General features: G+C 58.8%; 1 protein-coding gene across 1 annotated transcript in view; it reads right to left on the reverse strand.

Annotated features, from left to right (window-relative positions):
- The window catches only part of ADGRA1 (adhesion G protein-coupled receptor A1), a 40,887-nt gene extending 22,063 nt beyond the window's left edge, over positions 1-18,824 (reverse strand). The window contains exons 1-5 of the mRNA XM_014856857.3: positions 18,526-18,824; positions 17,606-17,811; positions 9,469-9,596; positions 8,220-8,343; positions 3,595-3,740 (exon numbers count right to left, since the gene is read on the reverse strand). Coding sequence (XP_014712343.2) covers positions 3,595-3,740; positions 8,220-8,343; positions 9,469-9,596; positions 17,606-17,608 — 401 coding nt within the window. The 5' untranslated portion in view covers positions 17,609-17,811; positions 18,526-18,824. The remainder of the gene's footprint in view (positions 1-3,594; positions 3,741-8,219; positions 8,344-9,468; positions 9,597-17,605; positions 17,812-18,525) is intronic.
- Positions 18,825-25,719: the final 6,895 nt, after the last annotated feature.

Raw genomic sequence — 25,719 nt, forward strand, 5'->3', positions numbered from 1 at the left:
GCACAGACATAGCGCCACTCATCAGGCCATGCTGAGGCGGCGTCCCACATAGCAGAACTAGAAGGGCCTACAACTAGAATATACAACTATGTACTGGGGAATTTTGGGGAGAAGAAGAAGAAAAAAAAGAAGTTTGGGGGTCAGCTCGGTGGTGCAGTGGTTAAGTGTGCACGTTCTGCTTCAGTAGCCCAGGGTTCCTCGGTTCGGATCTCGGGTGTGGACATGGCACCACTTGGCAAAAGCCATGCTGTGGTAGGTGTCCCATGTATAAAGTTGAGGAAGATGGGCATGGATGTTAGCTCAGGGCTAGTCTTCCTCAAAACAAAACAAAACAAAACAAAACAAAACAAAACAAAAAAAGAAGTTTGACAACAGATCTTAGCTCAGGGCCAATCTTGAAAAAACAATGTTAATAGTTTTTAAAGTGCTCTAACCATTCAATGCAACCCCCATCAAAATTCTAACAGCCATCTTTGCAGGAATGGAAAATGCAATCTTACTGTTCATATGGAATTGCAGGGACCCTGAATAGCCAAAACAATTTTGAAAAAGAATATCCATCTGCCGTCCGTCCTCCTGGGACCATCCCTAACTAGAGAGCCGTGCGCCTGGTGCCTGGAGTCAGGGTCTCAGTGGTGGCAGCCCCCTCTGCCAAGAGAGGAGTCACCCAAAGCTGGCCCGGCCATGTCACCCCCAGCGCTCATGCAGAAAGGAGCATCATGCCTAAAATGTTCATCAGTCCAAAGTCCCACAAAATTTCATGTGCCTGCAGTTTCCTTGAAGTCCCTGAAATGAGCTTGTTTTCCCCAAAGCTGAGCAGGGGGAGCCATTGAGAGAGCTAGCAGACCCTGGCCTGGGCCTTCAGGGAAACCGAGGGCTCTCAGAGTCCCACAGGCCTTAGTGGCTGTGAAGGCAGCGAGTGTCATCCCTGTGGCCTGGTGGCAGCCAAGGTCAAAGTACAAAGCCACACAGCCGGTCGCTGGTTCCTCAAAATGTGGGTGCTCTGAGTTCACATGAAGCTTCTCACCCACACCTCTTTTCTTTTTACTCCTCATAGGAAAACTGCAGAGCTGGGCCGGAGGACACAGGAGCGCCTTCCTGCACAGACAACGCCCCGAGCTCCGGCAGCTGCCCGTGCCACCCTGGCCTCACCAAGGGACCAGTGGGAGGTGGCGTGTAACCCTGCTCAGAGTGCTCAAGCACCACCTGCTGCCGGGCCCTGACAGTGTGAGGCCTTTGGAGCTCTTCCGTCCCGGGAAGACTTGGGAACTAAATTCCTGTTGATGCTGTACAGGTCGCTTTCCAGCCGTGGGAATGGGGTCAGGGATGCAGATAGAAGGAAGCCGCTAGTGGGGCTGGTGGGAAGAGCCCCTCTGATAAGGATGCTTTGGGTCGAGCTGGAGGAGGAGGGCAGGGGCGGCTGGGCCCGGAGTGTGGAGGACAGACTGTGAGCCCCAGGGTCTGGGAGGAAAGGCTCCGCCCCTGACCCGCTCCCCCAAGCCTTTGATGTCCTTTGAGATCAGCTTCTGGTCTGGTCTCCCTGGGAAGGCCCCAGGCTAGGTCAAGCTGGACCAGAGAGAACAGTGGAGGGGAGTAGGCCCACAGTGGAGCCCGATGCCGATGTCCCCTACCCACCTGAGCCTGCATCTGAGGGAGTAGTGTGCACACGAGCCAGGCAGTGTGGTAACCAAGGGACTCTGGGGTCACCGTGTGGAGTCACCCCAATGTCAAGGCCTTTTGTACCAGAGGAAGGAGGCGCAGAGGGAGGGGGAAGGGACAGAGGTCTCCAGGAGCATGAGAGGAACAGCAAGTTGCCCAGGCCATGGCCACAGAGCCCATGGCTGCAGAGCCCACAACCCACGGCCACAGAGCCCACAGCCATGGAGCCCATGGTCCACAGTCCATGGAGCCCACAGCCCACAGCCACAGAGCCCACAGCCATGGCCACAGAGCCCACGGTCCACAGTCCATGGAGCCCACAGCCCACAGCCACAGAGCCCACAACCATGGCCACAGAGCCCACGGCCCACAGAGCCCAGCAGCACCTGGGTGCCTGGCTCGGTTATGTGCACTTTGAAGCCATCAGAGAGAAAAGCGCCAGAATGCTCCATGGCCTCCATCTTATTCTTACAAAACCAGGCAACCCTTCAATCAATTATAGACCCGGAAATGCATTTTGAGAGTGAATTTTAAACCCCGGGGACCTGGGGCCTCCCCAGCAGGAGAAAGGAGATAATGAAATCCTGCCACCCAGGTCTGTGTCACTGCAGAATGCCACCGGCCCTGGTTGCTACGTGGCAACGCGTCTGCTCGCTGGAAATCACACGATGTGGGAGAGCCTCCGGCACAGGGCACCTTATCTGCTTAAACAACGTAGGGCATTGTTTCACCTGCCTCAGAACTAGTGCTTCTGACGATTTCGATGCGCACTGAGGGCCCTTCAAACTCAGAGCCAGACAGAGCTCGTGCAGAGGGGCTGGGTGTCCAAGGCCCCCTAACATGGCCACAGCCTTACAGCGGGAGCAGCTGCCCCTCACAGGGACAGCCTGGGCGGTGCCCTCATGGGGATCCCCAGCGAGAGTCTTCTGAAACACCCAGGAACCCCCACCCCTGGGGTCCAGGGCAGCCTCTGACCCAGGTGTGTGCTACCATGGGGGAGCTCACTCTGGGCAAGCTTCACAAGTGGCTCAAGGCGAACATTCATGGCGGCTCAGATGACCTCCCAGAGGACGAGGGCAGGTTGGACGGGCTTCGGGTAGGTTGGTGCCCAGGTTCAAGGCCATAAAGGCCAATCTGAGTCTGGCTTTGGCGACTGCAGTGTCTGGATTCAGTCCTGGTCCAGAAAAGCAAAGAGCAGAGCCAGTGGAACTCTGACTGCCAAGGACGGCTGCCCAGGGACGGGGACAGACGTGTTCCTGTCTAACAGGCTTGTGATCACTCCTTGACGGGAAGTGAGCACAGACAAGCTGACCTCCTAGGATTTCCCTGGCTCTGGACTCCGGGAGGGATGGAAGGAGGGGACCACAGCCCTGCCTTGTCCTGCAGGGCTGGCTGGGGTTCCCACCAGCCCCCAGGCACGTCCACCGGAAGCCCTCCCTGCTCGAGGAAGTAACAGGATGACTGGCTGGAGCAGGGGGCTCGTTCCCAAACCCGCCTCCCACCCCAGACAAAAGGCCCAGGCCGTGCAGTCACCTTGAAATCAGCAACTGAGCTGCGTTGGTTTCCCCCAGCTGAGGAGCCCGCGTCTTAGCTCGCTGAGACCACGAGTAAGCCCAAGCCAAGACTGGAGCCCTGACTCATGATTCCCAGGGCCATCTCCACGCACGGCCACCCTGAGGGGGTGCAGGGGGCCTCCCGGCGGTAACTCACAGCAGGGGAGACATGCCTAGCAAGCACACGACGGACACACTGGCCTCCCCAGACCCACCAGCTCTGCCCATTGCACCCGCCCTCCTCCATCCCACCCTGCCTACCCCTGGCTCCCCACCCCGAGCACCACAGCCTGCATCCGGCCATCTGTGCCCTGGAAGGAGGTCCAGGGCAGGCCACTCGGAGCCCAGTTGCAGAGGGGCCGTGCAGGTGCGGCTTGGGTACCTGAGCAGGGGCTGCTTGTGGTCGGCTGGCTGGTCTGGGCTGGGGCACGGTGGGGCCTTCTTGGTCACCTGCTTGTAGATGTTCCTGGCGGTCACTCCGATCCACAGCATAGTGGAGAGCGTGGAGTAGTGCAGGAGGATGCCCACCTGGGAGGGAGTGGTTCGTCAGCCCAGCCACCCCTCCACTGTGTGCAGACCCTGAGGCCGCGCACTCCCTGGACCCTGGGGCGGAGCCCTCCCACACCCTCTGCATCCTCAGAAGACAGCTCAGTGATGACAGGAAATGAGGCCAGCGGGAGGGCACTGGGGCTTTTTGCTCAGGGCAGACCCCACACTTCATGGGGGCCTCAGAACTCGAGGGAGACATGTGGGCACAAGGACCTGGCACAGGTTAGCTATGCTCTCCTGCCGAGGGACAGGGCGAGGGCCCCATGCGCCCTAGAGCACAACATCACTGGGCTCGGTCCATGTGGGGTCCTGCAACATATGTCCCTGTGCAGCGTGGATACCATCCCTGCATGGGGGCCAGTGTGCACACATCCCTGTGGTTGGCATGGTCTGCGCGGGACCCGTAGAGCTCCAGGCAGGCTTGCCTGGGCCCAGGCCCACAGGGCGCCCACCAAGTGAAGGGCAGTGTGGTCCCGCAGCCGGGGTCTCTCCAGTACGCAGCATTTGTGACACTGCACGGGAGATAAAACACCTCTCGAATCAGATGCTGAAGCCGCTCCATGCAAGTCGAGTAGCTAATTACTATGGAAACAGCCACCAAGTGTGTCCCACCCCCGGCACTTACCGCATTAGCTAATTAGGCATTCCGTCCTCCTTCCTCTCCATCTGACTCTATAAACTGAGGTTACCTTTGAAGTGATAACCTGACATTTCGCAATGACAAGTAAAATATGGTGATAATTGGAAAGGACATGAGCGTTTAAGAAATACAGAGATTCTCTGAATAAAGCTAACGTTGCGCTATTGTAACGACTATCGAATCCAGAGTTCAGTTTTTACTTATGAGAAGACTCCACAGCGATTGATGAGACCCTTGTGGGGAGGGTGGGGAGACCCAAGAGCTCTGTTCTCGGTCTCGGATGGCCTCCTTGCATGTGGGCGAGGCTAGCCTTTTCCTCAGCCTGGCCTACGCCTCATGAACCTCGAGCTCCATCCAGGCCTCACCCCAGCCTGGCCAAGAGGGGGAGGTGCTGGGAACCGGGGGTGGGGGCAAGAACTCTGCCCCTGAAACAGGAGGAGAAAGTGGGTCCTCCTTGGCCTGGGCTTCGAGTGAAGGACAGTCTGACTTTCTTTTCAGGGGATAGCAGTGTGGCTGTCATCATGTATAAATAGAAACAGTCAGAGAAGTGTCCTCAGAAGGAGCCTGACCCCTGGCCTGGGGGGCTGACCCTGCGAGGAGGGGAGGGAGCACCCAGGGCCGGGAGGAGTCTCTTGGAGAGAGCGAGTGCAAGGGAGGAGCTCGTCCCGGCTGTGCACCTTAGGGGTTTATGAGGGGGTGTGAACAGCAGAACTCTGCCTCCCAGACCCCGGCTTAGGCTGGACACATGGAGAGGTCACGGGGACACCGCCCTGGCTTCCAGACAGAGCTCTGCCACCGTCCCGGAAGGAGGCCGCCAGCCCACGCTTCCGGACGCAGGGCCGGCGCTGACGCACATCTATTATGTGGGAACAACGGCGGCCGTCTGTCTGATGTCATTTAGTGCTTTAATGAGGCTCACGGTCATCTTTCAGTTGCCATGACAACCGTCTGTTCTCTCTGCCATCCAGAGCTTTGGACCACTTCTCGTACATCATTTCACTGAGACGCTGAGTGACTCTTGGACGGGGAAGATTGGCCGGAAGAGTCCTGTGTTCAGACACCAGGTGGTGGTGAGGGTCCCTTGTGGGGCAGTCCTGGCTGCTGACCAGAGGGAACATCGACTGTAGGGAATTGGCTCATGCAGTTGTGGAGGCCGAGCAGTCCGAATTCTGCAGTCAGCGAGCCACAGACCCAGGAGAGCTGACGGTGTAGGTTCCAGCATGAGTCTGAGCCCAAAGGCGGGAGACCCCTGTCCCAGCTCCCACAGTCGGGCAGAGGGGATTCTTTCTTACTTTGCCTTTTGTTGTAGTGGGTCCTCGACGGATTGGATGAGGCCCACCCATACTGGGGTGGGCCATCTGCTCGACCCAGCCACCGGTTCAGATTTTCACCTCATCCAGAAACACCCTCACAGACATGCCCAGAATCATGTTTGACCAAATATCTGGGCACCCCGTGGCCAGTCCAATCGACATATCACATTAACCATCACACCTTCCAACAGTCTAGTTTTTAGCCTGAGCCTCCTCCCTTCTCCAGTGCGTGGTGGACGGAGCCGAGCTGCGGGGTGATAGTGCCCGACACCTCTGCTGGCATCTGCAGAGTGCGGCCGGAGGTAAAGGAACAGGAAGAAGGTCACCTTGAGGGCTCACTGAGGTCTCCACCACACCTCACTGCCCAACGTGCACCCAGCTTTATTCTTCTCTCTGTGGGCTCATTTCTCATTCTGCACAGGATGGTTGCTTCCAGCCTCTGCCATCTGTCCCTCCCTATGGGGATGCAGGCTCCACACAAATGGAGGAACAGCTGTGGGTTTGCTCTCGGCTGCACCGGCACCCACAGGCCCCCAGTGCTTTTTTGTGAATGAATGAGTGAATGAATGAATGATGCCCCTGCTACCTTCTAGAAACATAGGCAGGTGGTCAGGGCGCATCTCCAGTGCTCCGAGGCTGGCTTCCTCTGGTGGGGCCCTGAGGGCCGTCACCACGAGATAATCGAGCATCTCTCACATGAACACGATCTACACAGATCTTGCCTCTCTCTGGCCGCTCCAGGCCTGCACCCGCCTCCCACCCGCCACGCACCTTGGTGCCCATCTCGGCTGAGCTGGCCAGGCCTTGGACACCACCAGGATGCCTGGCCTCTAGGAGCCTCCACCTGGGCTGGAGACTTGGGGGTCCCGGGTTTTTGGGAGGTGGGGACGGGGCTGGGGTTCCCCGAGGTGCTGAGGAGCCTGGCGGGCGGCTGCACACCCGATTCCAGCAGCTCCTTGTGACAGGTCCCAGCACATGGAAGGCTCCTGTGGCAAAGTGCGGACAGGAAGGTAACAGTCCGTTTTATTGCTTGCAGACGGCTCCGCAGCTCGGCAGGCGTTTACTGGTAGAACGTAAATTGGATTTCCCGGGACGCTCGCTGTGGTTGTTCCACGCTTATGGAAAGGCACAAGGAAGCGTGTCTGCCCCTCAGTGAGGTTTTCAGGTCTGTGCTGGCAATTTGTGTGCCAGAGCCCAGGAACAGGTGGCAGAATGGGCTTCCTGAGGGCATGGGTGGCCCCGACGTGGATTTGCAGGGAGCAACATCTCCTCCATGAGAGGAGCCTGGGGAGGGACCCTGGGCCCTGGGTTCTGGAGCATGGTGCTGTCTTGTGGTACCTTGCTGCGGGCAGGCTGGTGTGGGGAGCTCACAGCACGATTCCTCCCTGTGCCACCCCGCAGGGACAGCTTCTTGCCCATCCATCTCCAGGGTGAGTTGCCAGCCACTGCCATCTGTGTAGGTGGACAGGTCATCTCGTGTGGACATGGCCATCCAGGTCAGTGCCGGCACATGTGGGTCCCAGGTAGTTAGGCTGCAGGAGCCCCACAGCCATTGATAAACACTTGGTGAATTCATAGCAGCCCCAGCTATGAGGGAGTAATACCCATCCTAGTGGGGCCAGCCAAGAGCACTCCCTCCACGGGACCCAGGCAGACGTGCACCCGCGGAATGACAGACACAGAAGGGGTGAGTCCTTGTAAGATGCTCTGGGGTCTGTGGGGAAGTCCTCACCTGGCCCCTGCCTGGGTGCTGGAGGGGACTGACCACCTGGGCTGAGCTGGGCTGTGAGCAGGCGGCTGGGCAGGGGCTGGAGGGAGGAGAGCAGGGAGGGGCCTGGGTGTGCAGCTGCAGAGGCCTCCTGGGCTCCTCTCTGGGGCCCTGCACCACACCCCACAGTGTGAGGAGCCAGGCTCACAGTCTGAGGAAGGGCCTCTCCTGGGCTCTATTGGGAACTGAAAGGTAGTTTATATCTTCCCTCTTTTAAAAGAAAGGTCAGGCGGGGCCGCGGGTGGGAAGAAGACCTTTCCACGATTTGTTCTCAGTCCTCCAATGCTTCGAAGCTCTTCTTGTCCCTGAGTCGGGGCAGAACCTCCCACAGTGAGGTCTCCAGCATCTGTGGACTCTTACCCGGGCAGGGGAGCAGGGGATCCCGTCCCCGGGCTCCTGCCCCACCAGTCTCTGTGGGAGAGGCAGTTCACGTCCCTATTCCCGGGACAGTGACTGTCTAGTTAGCATGTCACCACAGGCCTCAGAGCAAGCTGGTCTAATTGAAAAATAAATTATTTTACACGATCGAATGCTGAGCAAAATAATCAGACTCACGTGGGGAGAAACTGTAATACAGACACTCTGGATGCTTACCTATTCCCCTCGCAAGAAGCATCTGAACAAATTCTCGAATATTATATCATAAAGCAGACAATTGTCACAAATTTCCCCTCTGGTAACAGAGTTGACAAACACTTTAAAGTTCGTAGCAAAATGAAGAGGCAGACAGCACTCACCGCCTGGCACAGGATCGGGTACTTGGTGCGATTAACGCCTCCAGCAAACACCGTGAAGGTCAGAGCCGCGTGGAAGCAGAAATTCAGGAGCGTGTGCCGGCCTTTCCGGCTGATCCGGATAGCGCTGCGGGAAACAGAGATTTCACATCAGGAACTGGCATCTTAGGGCAAAGCGTGGAAGTGAACTGCCACATCCGCCCACGTGGGGACTGGGCTGAAGACCTCACTAGTGTGACCGAGGCAAGGCCAGGAGTAAGGCACCCGAAGGACCAGATTGAGAGAAAGGTGGATGGACCGTGCTGGGTCCACTTCTAGTGTGTGGCCACTGGGTGATTTGGTGTTGTCACCCTGGGATGCTATGACTGGAAAGGTTTTTGAGAAATTTTGAACAACCTGGTTACTGGACAGATGAGGACATTGGGGCCTAAGACTTGATGACTTGTCCAGTGATGGAGACAGAGGGTTGGGGGGAAACTCTTGGTCAGGCCTCTTGGCTCCCAGGATGGAGTCTCTGAGCAGATGTCTGATCCTCAAGAAGAGGCCACGACTGTGACTGGCTACGAGTTTGAGTCCCTGGACCAGGACGCTGGCATGGCTGCGACCCGATCCTTGACCATCCTCCGCCCCCACCTGCGGCCACAACGGAGATAGCCTATGCCTGCAGCTGACTATGGCCACAGCTTCTCTGTGGCCTTGGACATGACCAGGCCTCTTCCCCTAACTGTGGTTATGGTCATGGCCTAGGCTTTGTCCATGACTTTGGTTATGAGCTGGACCCTGACTGTGGCAGGATCCTCCTCACATATCCCAGTGCATCTTCAAGTGATACAGACACACTCAGGTCATGTCCCCACCCCTGGGCAGAGGTGGCCAGGAAACCAGCTCAGTAGCAAACCGCCTAGACTCCCTCTCTAGGTAAAGGCACAGTCTGAAGGTGCTTGCGGGCTCTGCCAGCTACTCAGCTTCCCAAGGACATAGGCTCTCGGGGCCTGAACAATCCTGCACCATTGGAGGAAGATCCTATTTCCCCTGATTGGATAAGAACATGGAGGCTGCTGTGAGGATCCCAATGGGGGCCCGGAATGGGAGGGCATGGCTGTCCCTCAGCCACCCTCGGCCACCAGGGCCACCAAGTGCTGGGCAGGCTCAAGCTGGCTGGCGACCAGTGAAGGGCCCTGCAGGGCCTTCTTACTCTGTGAGGGTGGGGAAGCTCCTCCAGGTGGGGAGTCTCGGGCAGGGCGGGCCTTACCTCCGGTGCACCATGTAGGTGACGACGGAGATGAGCAGGCACAGCAGCATGACGGCGGTACAAGCATACACCACGGGGTGCAGGAACTCCCCTGGGTCCTGGGGCAGGGAGAGGACGGCCTTCAAATCCTGGAAAGACACAGCGCAGACCCATGTGAGCAACGCGGCCAAGAGCCTGTGACATGGCAGAGCCACCTGGGTTCTCCCTGGCGCAGCCTCTCCCCTGCAAGGCGCTCCAGGCGTTCTCTGCATCGGGTGGAGATTTGCTGGGTCTCAGCTGAAACAGATAGCTTGCCTGGGGCAGGGGAAGACCTGCTCAGAGGAGTGCTCTAGGCAGGTGGAGCCACGGCCTCGCCGGCTATCCACGTGGGGTTGGCTCGCCTCCAGCGGGCCTGCTCAGCCGCAGGCATCTTTGTGGGGCTCTGCTGCGCTGGCCATCCACCTCCAGCCTCCTTCCAACCTGGCATCGCCAGGGCAGGCAGGCGGGCGCACGGCTCCCGTGGAACACGCCCATCTGAAGGCACCACACCTGCCCCTGAGGGTCTTGATGGAGCCATGGAGAGGCACCAGCACCAATCAAATTCCCCCAGGCTCCCGTCTGAGCCTCACACCCACTGAAATTCTGCTTTTAAACATCCCCCAGGAGAATTTTGTATCAGGCTTCAGTAAGTCCCATAGAGCTGACTCAAGTTGGTGGAGAAGGAGGAGAAGCCATGAACCCATGACGTAGGCCCGAGAACCGCTGGGAATCACCAGTTCCACTGCGTATCACAGCAGCCCCAGGAAAGGGTTGAAGGTCAGAGTTCAAAGGAGAACACATTTTTGCCTGCGAGGATGTAAAACTGAGGGCAGAGTGCCCTATTTGGACACGTTTGGAAAAACAAAGGTTTTGTCAGGAGCCTTGCCACATCCACCTCTGACCTCTGACCCTCTGACATGTACCAAGCACCGTTCTGGACCCTTCATCTGCTATAACTCACTGAGTCACATGAGCACCCGGCTATGGACTGAACTTTGTCCCCACAATTCCTAGGTTGAAGCCCAAATCCCACGTGATGGTATGGAGATGGGCTTTTAGGGAGGTGACGAAGGTTAGATGGGGTCACCAGGTGGGCCCAGATCCCACAGCAGGAGAGACACCAGGAGCACACACACAAGGCAAAGGCCATTTGCGGACACACACAGTGAGAGGGCAGCCATCTGCTGCCAAGGAGAGAGGCCTCAGGAGAAACAAGCCTTCTGGCACCTCGATTTGGACTTCCAGCCTCCAGGACCGTGAGAAAGAAATCTCTGTAAACAGCCCAGTCTGTGGCAGTTTGTTATGGCGCCCCAGCAGATGGGTGCATGCCATCAGGTGGGGCTCTGCTTGCCGCGTCCAGGTCAGAGGGTGAAGTCCTCGCTTGCTCCCAGCCCATTTTCTGAACCATGTGCTCTGCTCCCAAGGCCCCCAGGGACTTGCTCTGCTCCGGGAGGAAGCCCAGGGGCTGGTGCCCACTGGCAGAGGCTGTGCCTGGAGGGGGCTGCCCAGGTGTCCCGTGTGAGACCACCCTGGGCTGCTCCAGCTATGATGACAGGTCTGGTGGTCGGGGTTGGGGGCTCTGCAGTCTTACTGATCCCATTCCTCCAGACGGCAGCGGTGGTGCCCACGGCTCATGTACCTGCCCCAGGCTGGGAGCGGCTACAGATGCAGAATCAGTGCCTCCCTGGGCAGTCGCAGCAGCTGGACGCAGCCGGCCACTCCTCCAGGATGGTGCCCAGGTGGCGTCACGCAGGAACTGGAGAGAAACGCCCTGGTGAAGGGCACTTGGCTTGTGCCTGAGGGGGAAGCAGGAAGACAGCATGTCCGAGAGCTCAGCTTCTTCCCCTCCTGATGCGTGATTTCTTGTCAGTCCAGCTAAGATAAGGGCCTGGCCAGCTGGAACGTGTCAGACCTGCTCAGAGGGCACTCCAGGGAGAGCCAAGGGCCACCTGTGCCCAGCCACCACTTCTGCACTTTGACCCGGGGCAGGGACTTTTAGGAGGTGGTCTCTCTGCTGTCATGGAAACAACTGATGGAATCCGGTCACCAGGGAAAAGGCACTGAGTGACCTGGATGCCAAGGGGACTCCTCACAGTCTGAGAAATGAAGCCAGAAATAGCACCCCTGGTCCAGAATAGCAGATGACCAGACACGACCGAGCGAGGGGCACATGTCACAGGGCAGACCAAAGGCTGGACACCACGGTGGCCCCCATGCCTCAGTCCTGACCATCCATGGACCAGGAAGTCTGAGGCCAGGTGTGGACAATGCACAGAACACTGATGACGCCCATCTGGACGACACGGGGCTTCAGCAGGACTCACGCTGTGCACACAGCCCAAATTCCCATGAAACCATCAGCTCGGGAGAAAGACGGCCAAGAGAGGCCAGGCTCAAGGTGATAGGGATGCTGGGCTTCAGCACCCCCATGGGAGACTAGAGGTCTTGCCCGCTCCAGCCAACCAGGAAGGCCACCCACGCTCGACCCCGAGACAGGGTCTGCCGTCCACGTCCCTGCAGGCCTGGCGCCAGCTTATGAAGGAAGACCCTTCTGGTCTTAGACCCACGCCCAAGGGAGGCATCTTCCTAAGAGGGATGGGGGTGGCACCCGCTGGGCTCTCCATTCTGCAACAAGGAACCTTCGCCTGTGTGAGGACAGGCTTCTGTGACAAGGGACAGAATTGCCTGTTGGTGAAGAATGGTCGTTCCTATGAAGGAGAGGGCAGAGCCGGGAGGCCGCAGTGCACTGCTTGTACTTTCCCGCAGACGTCCTGGCCTGCTGGAGGCACTCACACATCCTTCCTTGGCATCCTAACTTACGGAGCGTTTGCCATCAAGCAATGGCAGGAAGGGGACCCTTGTGGCCCGAGAGAGTTTCAGGGTTATCCTATATGTGTCACAGTTCAGAGGCACCAGCTTCCTGCCAGATGCAAACACTGCAGAGGTCGAACAGGTTGAGGAAAGGCTGCTCTTCGTGGTTGAATCCTGACATCAAATTATCTTTTCACTCCCCGTTTCTTCCAAGAGCTGTCTGCTGCTGGCGAGTGGAGGATGCCCCGGGAGGTCACAGGCATTCAGGTCTGACTGGGCACCGGCAATGTCCCCGGCCTGTCGTGTAATTCTTGGCATGGGTTTTTCCCTCCAGTGGCATCAACCCAGGGTCTGAAAGCCCTAAGCCCTCTTCACAAAAAGCCCAGTTGACCTCTATTGCTGGTTTCACATCTGTATGTGAGAGAGATGCAGCACGCAGTCCATCCTGTGTCCAGTTCTGTCGCCGATTCTATCAGGACCAATGCGGCTCCCTTGATGATTCCCTCATGCTGAAGTGTCCAGGTGGGTCCACCCCATCTGAGGACTCACAAGTCCCTTCTCGGCCTTTCTTGGGGGGCGCTGTTGCTGGTGTGAACACCCTGGACGGGCCTCCAGACCCCTGACTCCTGGCTGGGGAGTGAGGGTGGGAGAGGGGAGCCAAGCAGACTTGGGCATCCTAAAGCCGTGTTGTGCGCAGTGACGCCTGATGCCCTGTGTCTGCGCTGCGTCCTCGTGCATCCATCCCCAGGATCGCAGGAGCGCATCTGGTGCCCAGGACCCGCGTTGGAAAGCTTGTGTTCAAACACATCTTATCTGACAGTTTTATTCATGTACACAAAGTTGCCTTATTTTAAGCCAAATAAAAAGCCAGAAGGGTTTTCCTGTAGCAGGTAGACATCTCAAAGCACGAGGTCAAGGTGCAGAGGTGTCTCCGGACAACACCAGGTCAGTGCTCACACGGCCGTGAAGTCCTTTCACCTCTCACCTGGCACAAGGCAGGCATCCGACCCGCGGAGCAGCTGCACTCACAACACATGTTCTATAAGGAACAGAGATTCAGATCCATTTGGACTCCAGTTTTCTTTCTTTCTCCAAATTAGAGTTATCCACAGTGCTTTCTACGTTTTTAGAGGTGACGTTTAGAATCCAAAGTGGGTCATGCAAAATGTAGATGCAGTTTACACTTTAAAGTTTGCACACATGCAAGTTCCTCTTGGAAGAATCTACGGTGCAAGCGTCCCATGGGCAAAGTCCTTATGATTGTCCAGCATGTGGTCAGAGATGGACAGACGTCTCCAGAAAAGTCCCTCGGAGGCCAGGGAACCAGCAGCGCCCTTCGGACCAGCAGCAGCGGGCGGAGCATGGACCTCACAGTGGAAAGGCTGGAGAGCAGTCCAGAGAACCATGGGGCAAGGAGGGCGATGGAGGCAACCCCAGCCTCCATGCCAGCTGCCGCCCTGCCCTGCTGTGGGGCTGGAGCCCGAAATCCACACTCACTTCTGCGCCTGCGTGATGCCGGTGGGATTGCTGCAGAAGCAGGTGATGATGTCTCTCCTTCTCCTGGGAGCCTGGCCTTCGTCCTCCCACAGGCCGACTGTGTTCCCTGAGGAGCCCACTGCTGGGCGCCGGCGGTCCATGAGCACAGCAGCCCTGGTGCACTGGTTGTTCTCTTGAGGCATAACTTCCTTCGACATTTTACTGTCATTTTAGTTGGACATTCCTTTTTGGCATGTTCTGCAAATCAAATGAATCAGGATGCGAAGAAAGGAGGACAGGGGTCACTTGAGTCATGTGTCCCCTGTCCCAGCAATGTGTCACCCTTTTGCCAACCGTGAGACCTGGAAGGTGGCGTCTTCCCCACCAGGGGAGCAGGCGTCTGCGGTGTCACTCCTGCACAGTGAGGCGTCCACAGGCCAGGCCTGCAGCGTGGGCTACGAGGGACGGGTCCTTCCTCCCGGGTCTGCACCAACCCCGACTGATGTCATTACAGCCTGAGGTCCCTGGGTTGCCTTTTAATGACAATTGCACCGTATTGATCTGCCAGCTTTTCAGGAAAGTGTTCCCCGGGGGAATGTGGAGGCAAAAGATAAACAATTCCTGCATTGAGAGCACGGGTTACCCTAACTGGACATCGCACTTACATGGTTCTCACGGTTTTCTTTGGGGTGTGTGGGCTGGTAGAACCATGAAGAGCTTTGGGGAAAAATACTTTGAGAAAGAACGTAGAGACTTTCCTTCTTGATGGGGCTACTTGCTTGGAACTGTGAGCGTTACCGGGAAGTGCCAGGCGGGTGGCAAACTCTCCCTTTGTGGGATAAAGGTGGTTTTATAAGCGTTTCGAAATTTAAATATTGAACTGAATAAAAAGCAACAAACTGAAAGAGCTTGCGGGAGTTCTGGAGCGTCGTGGGCCTCGCGGGCTGTCTTCTACCCCGGCTGGAGGCACGGGTGCTGTCTGGGACTTGGCGTGGCCCAGCGAGTGGGAGCAGAGCTGCACGCGTCCCACTTGGTGTTTCGTCTGCGTCCTGATTCTGGCTCAGGGGGCCTGGCGGATGACCTGCAGGCCCTTCTCCTGTGGCCTCCTTGACGTCCTGCCTGGCCTGCCCGCGGCCCAGCTTCCAGGTCTCTGCACGCACCTGCCCTGGTCTCTTTGGGGGTTTTAATTGCATGATGGCATTTTTGAAGGTGAGATGCTTCTGTGTGGAACAGGGGTGTCCCGGGCGTGCTGGGTCCTTGGGGTGCTCTGCTCCAAGCATGGCTGGGCAGGCCTGGACTCTCGCCCTGTCCTGGCTATGGGCCCTGCAGGAGGTGGCAGAGGACGTGCTGGCGACACCAAGGTCAGCCCAGAGTCCAGAGCGAGCGGAGGCTCTGCCGGTTCTCCGTGGAGCTCCAGCCCAGCTGCGGCGCCTCCTGGGCCGTGCAGAAGGGAAGCCGCCACAGCGGGTCTGGGCCACCCGGGACACACGGTCCGCGAGTGGAGGGGCGCAGCCTCTCAGCTCGACTAACGCCGCACGATGGGAGAGAAGTGGTGTGAGGAGGCCACACCAACGCTGCACTTCCAGTTAATTCCTGGCTCCACAGAAGGTGCGTCTGGGAAAGCGGAGCCCGTGCAGTGACAGGCCCCGTCATGGGGGCAATACCAGCCCCCAGTTGGTCCACCGGACTCCACACTTGGAGAGGGAGAGAGACAGAGGGAGCCCAGAGGCCTGGACAATTTTTTACTCTAATTCCAAAGCCTGTCACTTTGCTCCTTTGATGACCAGTGAGCCTCTAAGGGTCACAGAAGACTGCAGGACACACAGTTACGTGCATTTTGGCCCCTGCCTGAGTCGAATACTGACAGCAGTGTAGCAGAAACAAGCCGGTTCAGGGCTGCTCCGGATTGTTAAGAACTGTGAGGAAGACGGACGCCGTCAGGCAGTAGCCTGGGCTTTAGAGACCAGAGACATTCAAATTCAGAGCTGCAGTGCCTGGGCTCGCTGGGGAGTGGTGCTGGGTATTCAGATCCTGTTGGTGCTGAGGGCAGACAGGAGGTGGCGTCAAGGCCCCCAGCCAGCCTGCCAAAGACACTTGGGACCCGGTACAGGGTAAGTTTCAGTGCATGGCTGTGGAGACGCCCAAGACCTTGACGCCCTTACACTTGGGGACCAGGAGGCTGCCGGCTGACCCAGGTGTCAGGGAGCTGACTGCAAGGAGCCGTTGGGCAGGTGTCCCAGGTGGCCAGAGGACAGCAGTTGGGGGTGGGCTGGGTTGGGTCACCCCCACTGGCCTCGGCCTCCAGGCTTTCCTCCTCATGCCCCAGGGAGCCAAGGGGGTGAACCTGCCCCATCCTCTACACCACAGACTCAGAGATACACAGAGAAGCGCTCGCACCAGAACTGAGACCCCCATGTCAGGCTGGGGTTCTCTCTCCCTTCAGAAACTCTCCATTGGAAATGTTGTCTGTTAAGAATAAAACCCCAAGAAACTGCTGAAATTCCAAACTCTCAGGCAAGCGTGGCTGCCCAGCTTTGAGTCTTGGACTGGCCAGCAGACCCGGCAGCACAAAACTCTCCAGGTGGCTGGAGGCAGAGAAGGTGCACTTCTTGCATGGGGAAGCCCTGCACGACTCTGCATAGTGGGGCCACAGGGTCAGCGGCGAGGGGGCAAAGACACACTGACACGGGGCAGCTGGGTCCCGCGCGGGGGCCGCGATGGGCAGCACTGGCCCCTGCGCCTCCTGGAGGGTCTCTCAACTCCCTGCTCATCCGTCAAGGACGCATTTCCATTTTGTAAATGATTTAAGTCTGAGGCTGGAAAGCTCCGACGGTGCTGATCTAGAGGCTACGGCGCATTGGGCATGGCACCGGTGGGGCGACGGGTGATCTGGTTCAGGGGCTGGGCTTGGCCAGGCTGCCATCCTCTCTGAGGACACGTAACATCTCAGATGTCTGAAAGGCGAGTTGCTGACGTCCTCCCAGCCTCTGAGGTGTGCAGAAGTGTTTCGAGGTGATGCTGAATCTTGGCAAAAAGTACCTCTCTTGTTTGGACATATCGGATCAAACAAGAAGAAAACGAACAAGTGACTCAGACAGACCACTCCTTACGAAGCAGACAACCAGGTCTGCATTTTGGACGCACTGCCCTGCGGCCATCGCTATTCTCCACACGTGCTGGGCCCTCCGCTGCCCCTGCCGGCTGTCCCTCTCACACACACAGTGCATTATTCACTCGGCCGTCACCCTTCCTGGAATCCAACTGGCAGCAACCACAATGAGGCACGCACGAGCCTTCAGGACGAGCCCCCATTGTGGCCCCGCTGGCCGCTGACAGCAGCCGTACCCCCTTTCCTGGCAAGAGAAACATCCTCCCTGTGTTTGCTGTCTGTGCTGCGGAAGCCCACCCACGTCCACCTGCCCTTCAGCCAACTTTTTGATGGGCAGGGGGCCGGCAGGGCTGCAGCGGGAGGGTCATGTGATGGGCTGGGACTGGGGAGGGGGTGACCCCAGCCCAGGCTGGAGAAGGTTTTCAGAGGTCAGGGACCGAGCCCCTGGGAGGCGGTGCAGGACGACGGCTCCTCCACTGATTAAATGATTCAACATTGCGGCATGTGTGCAACTAATTAGCATGACCCACACCGAGCAAGCCTGCAGGAGCGCCCAGGCGCCCCGAGACCCGGTGCCCCGCCCGCCCCACGTGAGCCCCCAGCAGGGACCAGCACGCGACTGACTGCCCGCTGACTGACCACGCGCTGGCTCACTTTTCCTGCCCGGGGACCATGGACGGGGTGGCAGCTCCAGCCCTGCTGCCCCTGAGTGAGCAGACTCACCATGAGCACCTTGAAGTCACTGAAGTGTGAGCACGGATGGAGACGGCATCGCTGGCTGGGTCGATTATGTCGCACCCTGCTCCCCACCAGCCTCCATGGCCGTCCAGAAGGTCACGGTACCACACGGCGGCCACAGGGTCAAGCCCTGGGCAGGGTGTCTCAGGTGACCGTGATGGGGCAGGTGAGGGTCGAGAGGCTGCACCCACCTGTGAAGACAGGGCTTGGTCAGGGTGGGCTGGAGGGTCCTGCCAGCTGGCCGGCAGCACACTCATCCCTGCTGAGGACGGCCCCAGTCTGCCCCCGACTCGCCTCCTCTCAGCCCTGCCAGCCTGTTGCAGAGTCTGGCTCAGGCTCTGTGCCTTCGGGGCATCCAGAGGTTCCGGAGACGACCGGGGGCTCCTGAGCCTCAGGGGCCTCGGGTGGAATGTGCAGGCAGCCAGGCGCTGCTCTGGGGAGCACGTCCTTCTCCATGTTTAAAATCACCCTGTGCCCACCATCCCAGCAATGAGAAACCCAAGTCAGTCGTTCCAGGCTGCACAAAGCCGTATAACATGTCTGTCAGTCTAAGTCGGGAGAAGCAAGTAGACCTTGAATTAATCTCCTCACAAACAGCCAGACCCGGGAAGGCAGAACCTTCTGCCTGGATGGGCTGGACCTTGGGGGCTGGCATTTTCGCCCCACAGACACTGGTCTCGGCTATAGCTCCGTGCCGTCGGCTTAATCCAAAGTTATTCCAAATCTGCATTTGGAACAGCAGGAATTGCCTCTCGAGGTTGGGGCCGATGCCTGAGAAACGGCTGGGGGAGCGGACACTGCGGCCAGTGGGCTCTGACCTCGCCTCCCCGCCACGTCCTGCTGCTTTCCCGCCCAGGGACTCCCCCGCCACGCAGACCCCAGAGAAATGCAGCCCAACTTCTCACCTATTTTGGCAAAAACAGCTGGAGCGGCAACGGTCCTGTGCTTCCCGCTGCCGGCGCGACGCGGTGAGTTTTCCGTGCCTGGGAGCAGCTTTCCATTCCAAGAGGTGACACGCTGGAGCCTGCGAGAGGAGTTATCAACAGATTGCAGGGCTGCAGCCGGGCAACGGTGACAGGGGCTCTGCACCCGAGGGAATGAGTCAGAGCCAGGACCAGCAGACATTCAACGCGATTCTCAGCAGGCAGCTTCCAGAACTCCGGCGTGAGGAGTGCCAGCCGCCTTTGCGCCGTCTTCCTCGGGCGAGAGCCGGGATGAGGGACCGGCCGGGAAGCAGGAGCCGTAACCATGGGGATGGGGGAGGCGCTGATGGCGGCAGGCGCTGTGGCCCGCTCCCCGCGGCAGGAGGGAATGGTTCTTCCCAGCCCGCCGGCCGGCCGCCCGTCACACTGCAGAGACGATTTAAAGAGACAACCGGCCAGGTTTTGCCTTTGCTTCTGACAGAGTCGGACAGCTCACATTAAGAGGTCTCCCTGAAAGCAGGCAGAGGAGGACTGGATGATCTTGTTTGCGATTCCTGTCCACTGAGGGCTCCAAGAACAGAACAGAATATGAACAAGGAGGTTGATTTTGGAGGAATTTTCATAGTCTGTATTAAAATATTCTCAAATCCAAATATTCCCATGCTGAGGTGAACCCACAGTGAGTCCACCCCAGCATGAGTCAGCAGGGTGATCCTGCTGGTGTAGACAGGACGTGGCCATGCAGAAAAAGCCCGTCAGCCCCCTGCCCAGTCCAGGATCCTGGGTGACAGAGCCGGGTGCCGAGAAGGAAGGCGAGCCGTGGTGGAGAGGAGCTGGGATCCAGGGACACGTGTGTCCTGCCTGCAGTGGGATGGGCTGCTGCAAGTAGGGCTAGGGGCCGGAGACCACACCCAGCACGAGTGAACGGGGGCACCTGCCGGCTTTTCCCTCCAGTCTCCAGGGTGGTGACACTGGTGCCTGCTCGGCAGTCCCCAGGCCCCTGCTGTCCCCAGATGTTGAAGGGCCTGAGCCTGCCCTTTTGGGGGTGTGCCACTGAGAAGAAGAGGATGAGGTGGAGGGCCTTCAGCTCCAGCCCCCTCAGCCCCATGCCACCTTGCCTCCGAGCAGGGTTTTCCCAACTCTCCTGTCCCCATCCCTCCTGGCATTCCCATCCCCCATCTGTGGGACGCTGTGATGAGCCCCGAACTTCAGACAAGGAACATGCGACCCCGAGGGGTGAGAGATTTCCCAGTTGCCAGGGAGTGGGTGTCAGGGCCAGGTGGAGACCCTGCAACCCCCAGGCCCAGCCCACCCTGGCTTCCTAGAGCTGCTCCCCCTGGGGCTGCAGGGCAGCCATGGAGCTCCCTGGGGGCCCAGGCTGGGGGTCCTGGACAGTGGGGGAGGGAGGGAGGTGGGAAGACCCACCCTGAGCAGGGGGGATTCTGCCCAGATTCCCCAAGTCTGGGGTGGTCCCGCGGGGCCCGTGCCTTGACCTCCCTCCCACCTGCAGCTCCCTCCACAAAGACTGTCCAGGTTCTGAGCTCAAGGTGAACACAGGTCAGCCTGCCACTGCCCTCAGGGGGCTCCCAGCCCAGAGATGACAGAAAGACAGGTGTGAACAGCCCATCATGGGGCCCAGGGCAGTGGGAAGGGAGGCAGCTGCCCGGCCTCCCACTGTCACCGGCTGTCTCTTTTGCTCTGTGCACAGCCTCGTGTGCTGTCCCTGTGCCTTCTCCCAGAGTCAGTGATCCTCCCTGGCCTCAGAGCAGGGGGGCCAGTACCGGAACTGGGGCTTCCTGAGTCCCACAGAGGTGGCTTCTGGGCGAACTTACAGAAGACGCCGTCAGGAGGGTGGGATGGGGGCCGGCCTGGCTCTGGGTGGCTCTGGAAAGCCCCTCCCTGCAGAGCCTCAGCCCCAATCTGTGTGTCCTGTGGGGCCCAAGGCTTCTAACTTAAAAACTAACCAAGCCTCAGACTTGCCTGGGGTCCAGGTGGGCGCACCCGGGGTCCTTGGGTGCTTTGGGGGCCTTCGGGGGGGCACTTCGGGTAGATGGACCTGCCTGGCTGCTAGTGTCCTGACCTTGCACTTTGTGGCCTGGACCCAGTGGGGTCCGGTACCCTCAGTCCCAGCGTTAACCTGGGTGTAGGTGGTGTCCCTCAGGAGGAGCTGGGCTGTCCCGCTGCATATTGGGGGCCATCCCGGGAGCCATGTCTGCAGGCCTCTGGCTTTGTGAGAGGTTGGGGTACCGGATGAGGTGGCCCCTGCCCACACACAACGGTTGCCCCACCAGCCTGTCCTTGCGCTCTGCTCCCAGGTGCCCAGGCCTCAGAGCTGCCTGTGGAGGGGTGTCTGCTCCAGACCCAGGTCTGGGGCAGGCGGTGGGGAGCGGACGCACAGCCCCAAAAGGCAGGCGGCACTCTGCACTCAACACAAAGCAGCAGACTCGTGAGATGGGGAAACTGAGGCACAGAGCAGTCAGACACTTTGCTGGCAGCCTTGCTAGAGCCGCAGAGCCGGGCTGGGGCCCACCCTGCCCTTCACTGCCGCTCTGTGGAGTGTCTGGTCCTGTCTGGCAGGCGGAGGACAGCAGGCCCAGGGCTCCGGGGCCAGGCCTCTGCGCTCAGAGTGACCAGCCACTGCGGTGAGCCCCAGGTCTTCTCTCCCTGACACAGCTCAGAAGACTCAGGGGGACCCCATTCGACATGGCTGCAACCCGGAAGGCAGGGGCTCCGTGCTTCGTGGTGGGGACACGCCCTCATGTTGCTTCCGGGGCCTCAGGGCGACCTTGCCTGGGGGAGCCTGGGCCGCCATCTGCCGGGCCCTGCTGAGGAAGTAGCGGGCACAGCCCCTGAGCCCCCTCTCTGTAGCTGGTCATCTGCTTTCCAGAATTTGGAGTCGGCCCTGGAGACGGTTTTAGGACACTCCTCGCCCTTCCCAATTTCCTGATGCACCAAAAGCTCTTTTCCGAAAGAGATATTCATTAGACGCCAGCCTCCAATGGCACCGAGAACCCACTCCTGAAACGAGTGTGCATGTCTGCAGTTTAATCCACCAGAAAGACTCGCTTCATCCCAGTGAGCAAGTGTCTCAAGTGGGTCGCAGGCTCTCGGCCCCTCTCACTGCAGAGTCTCAGCTTCCCTGCCAGAAAGTTCAGTCTTCTGGCACGTTCTGTGAGTCCAGGACTGCCCACCGAAGGCCTTTACACCTCAGGCGCCAGGGTGAGCGACTCACTCCTCCCAGGAGCCTCCGAGGGATGTGGGTGGCTGCCTGCTCTCCGTGGGGTAGCTGGGGTGTCCTGCCAGGCTCAGCATGGGGCTTGCAGCTGGGGCCCTGCCTGGTCTTGGGGGACAGCCATGGGGGCTGAGCCCACCCCAACACCCAGAAAGAGCGGGTCGGCTGCCCTCGCCGCAGTTGCAGGGCCAGAGACCTGGGTGTCCACCCCCAGGGTGCTCAAGGGAGACCGGGCTTCTCTCTGCACCTTCTGACTTGGGGAACCTACAGGCGAGAGCAGGACACAGGCCTGGTGCCGATCTGGGGCTGCCTCAGGACGGCCTCACAGTGGACAGAATCAGAGGTCAGATGCAGGGTCTGGGGGTCAGATCAGGGAATCATGGACACCTGCTTCCTTCTCTCCTAGGTGAGAGTGCGGCCCCCACCCCGACGTGCGCAGGGTTCTTGCTAAAAATACAGAATCGCTGGTGCAAGAATGGCTTCAGGTCGGCTGCTGACGTCTCAGGCCAGACTTGCCTCTCTTCGGAACATTTTTGATATCTTTGGAGTTGTCAGCTATCCAGCCCTTGTGTGGGAATTCTGAGACCCTGGAATTGGAGAAGCCTGACGACGCTGGAGATGGAGATGGTGTTTCCGGGCGTGTGGGCAGCCTGGCCCTGGAGGCTGCGGGCTTTGGGCCTCCTTGTGCACTCGGCATCCTGGCTCATGGAGCGGAATTAAAACCGCTCTCTGGTTGCCGTGGCAACCAGCCGTCTCCCCCCACAGCGTCAGGTTGAATTTGTGCAGACCATTTCTACCAAAGATTTACGCCAACAAATCCATTCTGCCCTGAGCTGAAGCCTTGTTTGAGAGCCAAATAATAAAATTAACAAACTTAGAACATTCTTGAGGATGCCCTTCCTTGCATAAGCGTCGCTGGAGTGACAGAGAGAACCAGGTTGCCGTCCCAGGCCCACGGGGAGGCTGCTGAGGGGTTCGGGGCAGCTTCTCGTCATTTGTGATAAACAGGCAGCTTTAGGATGTTTGCGGCCCCCAAGGAATGAGGGTCTCAGTGGCTGTCACCTCTGACTGGCATTGTGTGGAGTCTGTGCCCATGCACGTCCCTGCCAAGCCTCCCCCGCATGTCCAGGCTTGTGGGTCAGGGACACACGGCCCTCTTGGCCACGGGGTCAAGCTGGGCGTGGGGTGGAGTGGTGACTGCACAGTGAGTGGAGTCGTCCCAGGAGCTGTGGGTAGGGACACCTGTCCTTTGTTTCTGAGGGCCCGGTGCTGGCCCAGACACCCCCTGACTTCTCAGGGCTCTAACCCCGGCCCTGCTGTGTCTTAAGGGCCCACGAGAAGGGCCACTCTGAGAAGACACTTGGGGAGAGGAAGAGTGGGGGACGTGTGGGGAAGAAAGCTCTCAGGTGTTGACAACATACCACCTGTTTCTCTTTTCTCCTTTCTGGCAATTTTCAAGTTGTTATTCAATTTCTCGTTCCCTTCCTCCCCTCAAATCACATTTTCTTTTCTCCTTCTTAGTCCTCCATGCCTGGAGCCCAACCCTGGGCCCCTCCTTCCTTCAGGGGAGTGTCCGGGGCTACGTGCACCCAGGACTCCAGGTGGGCTCTAACCTGGGGCTGAGGGCGGGCTTGGGCAGAGCTGGTGCGGGGAAGGCTCTGGTCTTGTTGGGGGCACCAGGGCACCAGTTTGCCTGGAGAGGTTCACGTAGGAAGAAGAGCAGGATGCTATTTGTGACAGGGTGGGAGGGCCAGGCGCGGGAGCACTTCTTGCTGGTTCTGTAGGTGCTGGGGAGTCACGACAGGCATGGGGGCAGAGTAAGAGGGCAGGTGATGTTTGATGTGCTGGGACTTTGCTCAGACTCCTGGGCACCTGCCCCCTCTCAGCTCCCTCCTCCGTTCTCCCCGAGGCCCCACCCCTCCCACTCAGGACACGGCCTCCCTCCCCACGTCCTGGGTTAGTCCATCAATGGGACTCTGCTGACCCCATCTGCTGTGTGTGAGGGGCACATGCTGTGCAGCCACAGCAGAGCACGGTCCGCAGTCTGGCACCCCAACAGCGCAGCCCGCAGCCAGGGTGGGCCTCACGCGGTGGAAACACGCAGCTCCATCCGTTTGGCTGTGGGAGAAGGACACGTCTGAGCTTCCCTCATGAACTGTAAAAACACAACACTTGCTGGTGGCCATCTCCAGGCAGAAACACGCGTCTGCCCTACAGATGCTCTCTGTGACCTGTGACCCCAAGCTTTAAATGAGCCTCTGACCTCTGTCACCTCTGAGGGCCCTGGACACACACGGCAGCCCTGCTAAGGCCTGAGCCCTCTACATGGAGTTGGGGTTCAACAGACCGAGAGCACCCCTGTCAGTGACTGGTGGAGACACACTCCAGACCTGCATGGGGTGGGGGGGAGCATGGGGGGGCGGTGCGGAAGCCTCACAAATGCCACCATGGAAACCTTCACCCGGGGCAGACGTTAACGGCGGGGTGCGGGCAGGATCGCAGACTCACCCGTCTCCCGCATTCCCCATCACGTGGATGGCAGAGCACACAGCCCCGACGCTGGCCTTGTGGAGGTGGAAGGAGCACGTGAAGTTCTTCAGTCTCACGCAGACAACTTCTTCTGGACTCAGGTTAATGTGGGTCCCGGGACGTCTGTGAGCACGCAGCTTCTATAACCAGGGTTTTCTGCTTGAATTTCCTGCATCGAATCATGGCTTCCTGCCCTGTTGCCACTGAGCCTGTGATCTCACACATGGGATCGGGGTGAAAACAAGAACACTCAGCGGTCAGAAGGTTTACACTTGAGGGGCTCGTCCAGTTTCCAGACCTGAATGGTTAACCCTTGTTCACGTTTCATGGGCCTCCTGGGACTGGAGCTGCTGTCTTGGAGGGTCTGGTCCTCTCTGTGGGGCTGAAGTCACCTTGGGGCCCCCCAGGAGTGCAGTGGCTCTGGGACTCTCCTTCCTTGAGGGCCTTTCTCTGCCCACCCCTGCTCTGTCAGGGCTGGATGCCACTCCTGCAGCCACATCCTTGGATGGTGGACACAGGGAGAAATGGGCCCGGCCCACACTGCACCCCTCAGAGTCCTGCTCAGAGGAGGCCCAAGGAGGACAAGGCAGGCGACGCAAGAAGCCTGTCTCCATCCCACAGGATTGGCCACTCGTACGCCCACCCTTCCAGCACCCCCTCATCCGCCCGCTCACCCACAGCCCTCACTACCTCTGATATTCATGTAACGCCGTCCGTGACCCAGCGTTGGGGAGGGTCAGGCCCAGAGTCAGCCGTCTGACTTGGCGGGCTCCGGACAGCGTAGGGTGCAGCCCCTCCCTGGGGACCGGGCGAGGAGCCCCAGCTGCTGGGGAGCCGTCCCTGGTGCTGCTCAGAATGCACTTGGGCCCGTCCCTGCTGCCCTAGCCCACACGCCCAACGTGCCCTAGATCCAGCTCGAGCCTCCTGGCTCCACCATCTGACCTGCCTCCGCCTGGCTGGCCTGTCCAACATGGCCGGCTCTGACCGTCCTCGCCGGCTCTGCTCTCCTGGCTGCTGCTGCCCCGGCTGCCTCCTGCCCGGTTCCTGTCAAGGCTTCTGGCTTTTGGGCCAAAGCAATTTCACCAAATTAGATCTGGTCGAAAGCAAGTTGCTCTACCTGGCAATTTTGTTAAAATAATGATTTGTTTGAAAATTAATATTCCCGAGTCACTGGTTTTCCTCGTATTAGCAATTTTGGCACACCACAGGACAGTTCTTTATGTCTTAAAACATTTCTTCCTCTCCTTTCAAAATATCCTTAAGCCTAAAAATAATCTTTATTTTAAAATTTCTAATCCTTTTTCAGCCAGTTATTCTTGCTTTGAGTTGTTGGACTAGCAGAGCCCAATAATCTAAACACCCATCAACTGGTGACTGGGCAACACTTCTTGGTGAGCAGTCAGCAGACCGTTTGT

This window comes from Equus asinus, chromosome 2 (assembly GCF_041296235.1).
Source record: "Equus asinus isolate D_3611 breed Donkey chromosome 2, EquAss-T2T_v2, whole genome shotgun sequence".
Taxonomy (NCBI): domain Eukaryota; kingdom Metazoa; phylum Chordata; class Mammalia; order Perissodactyla; family Equidae; genus Equus; species Equus asinus.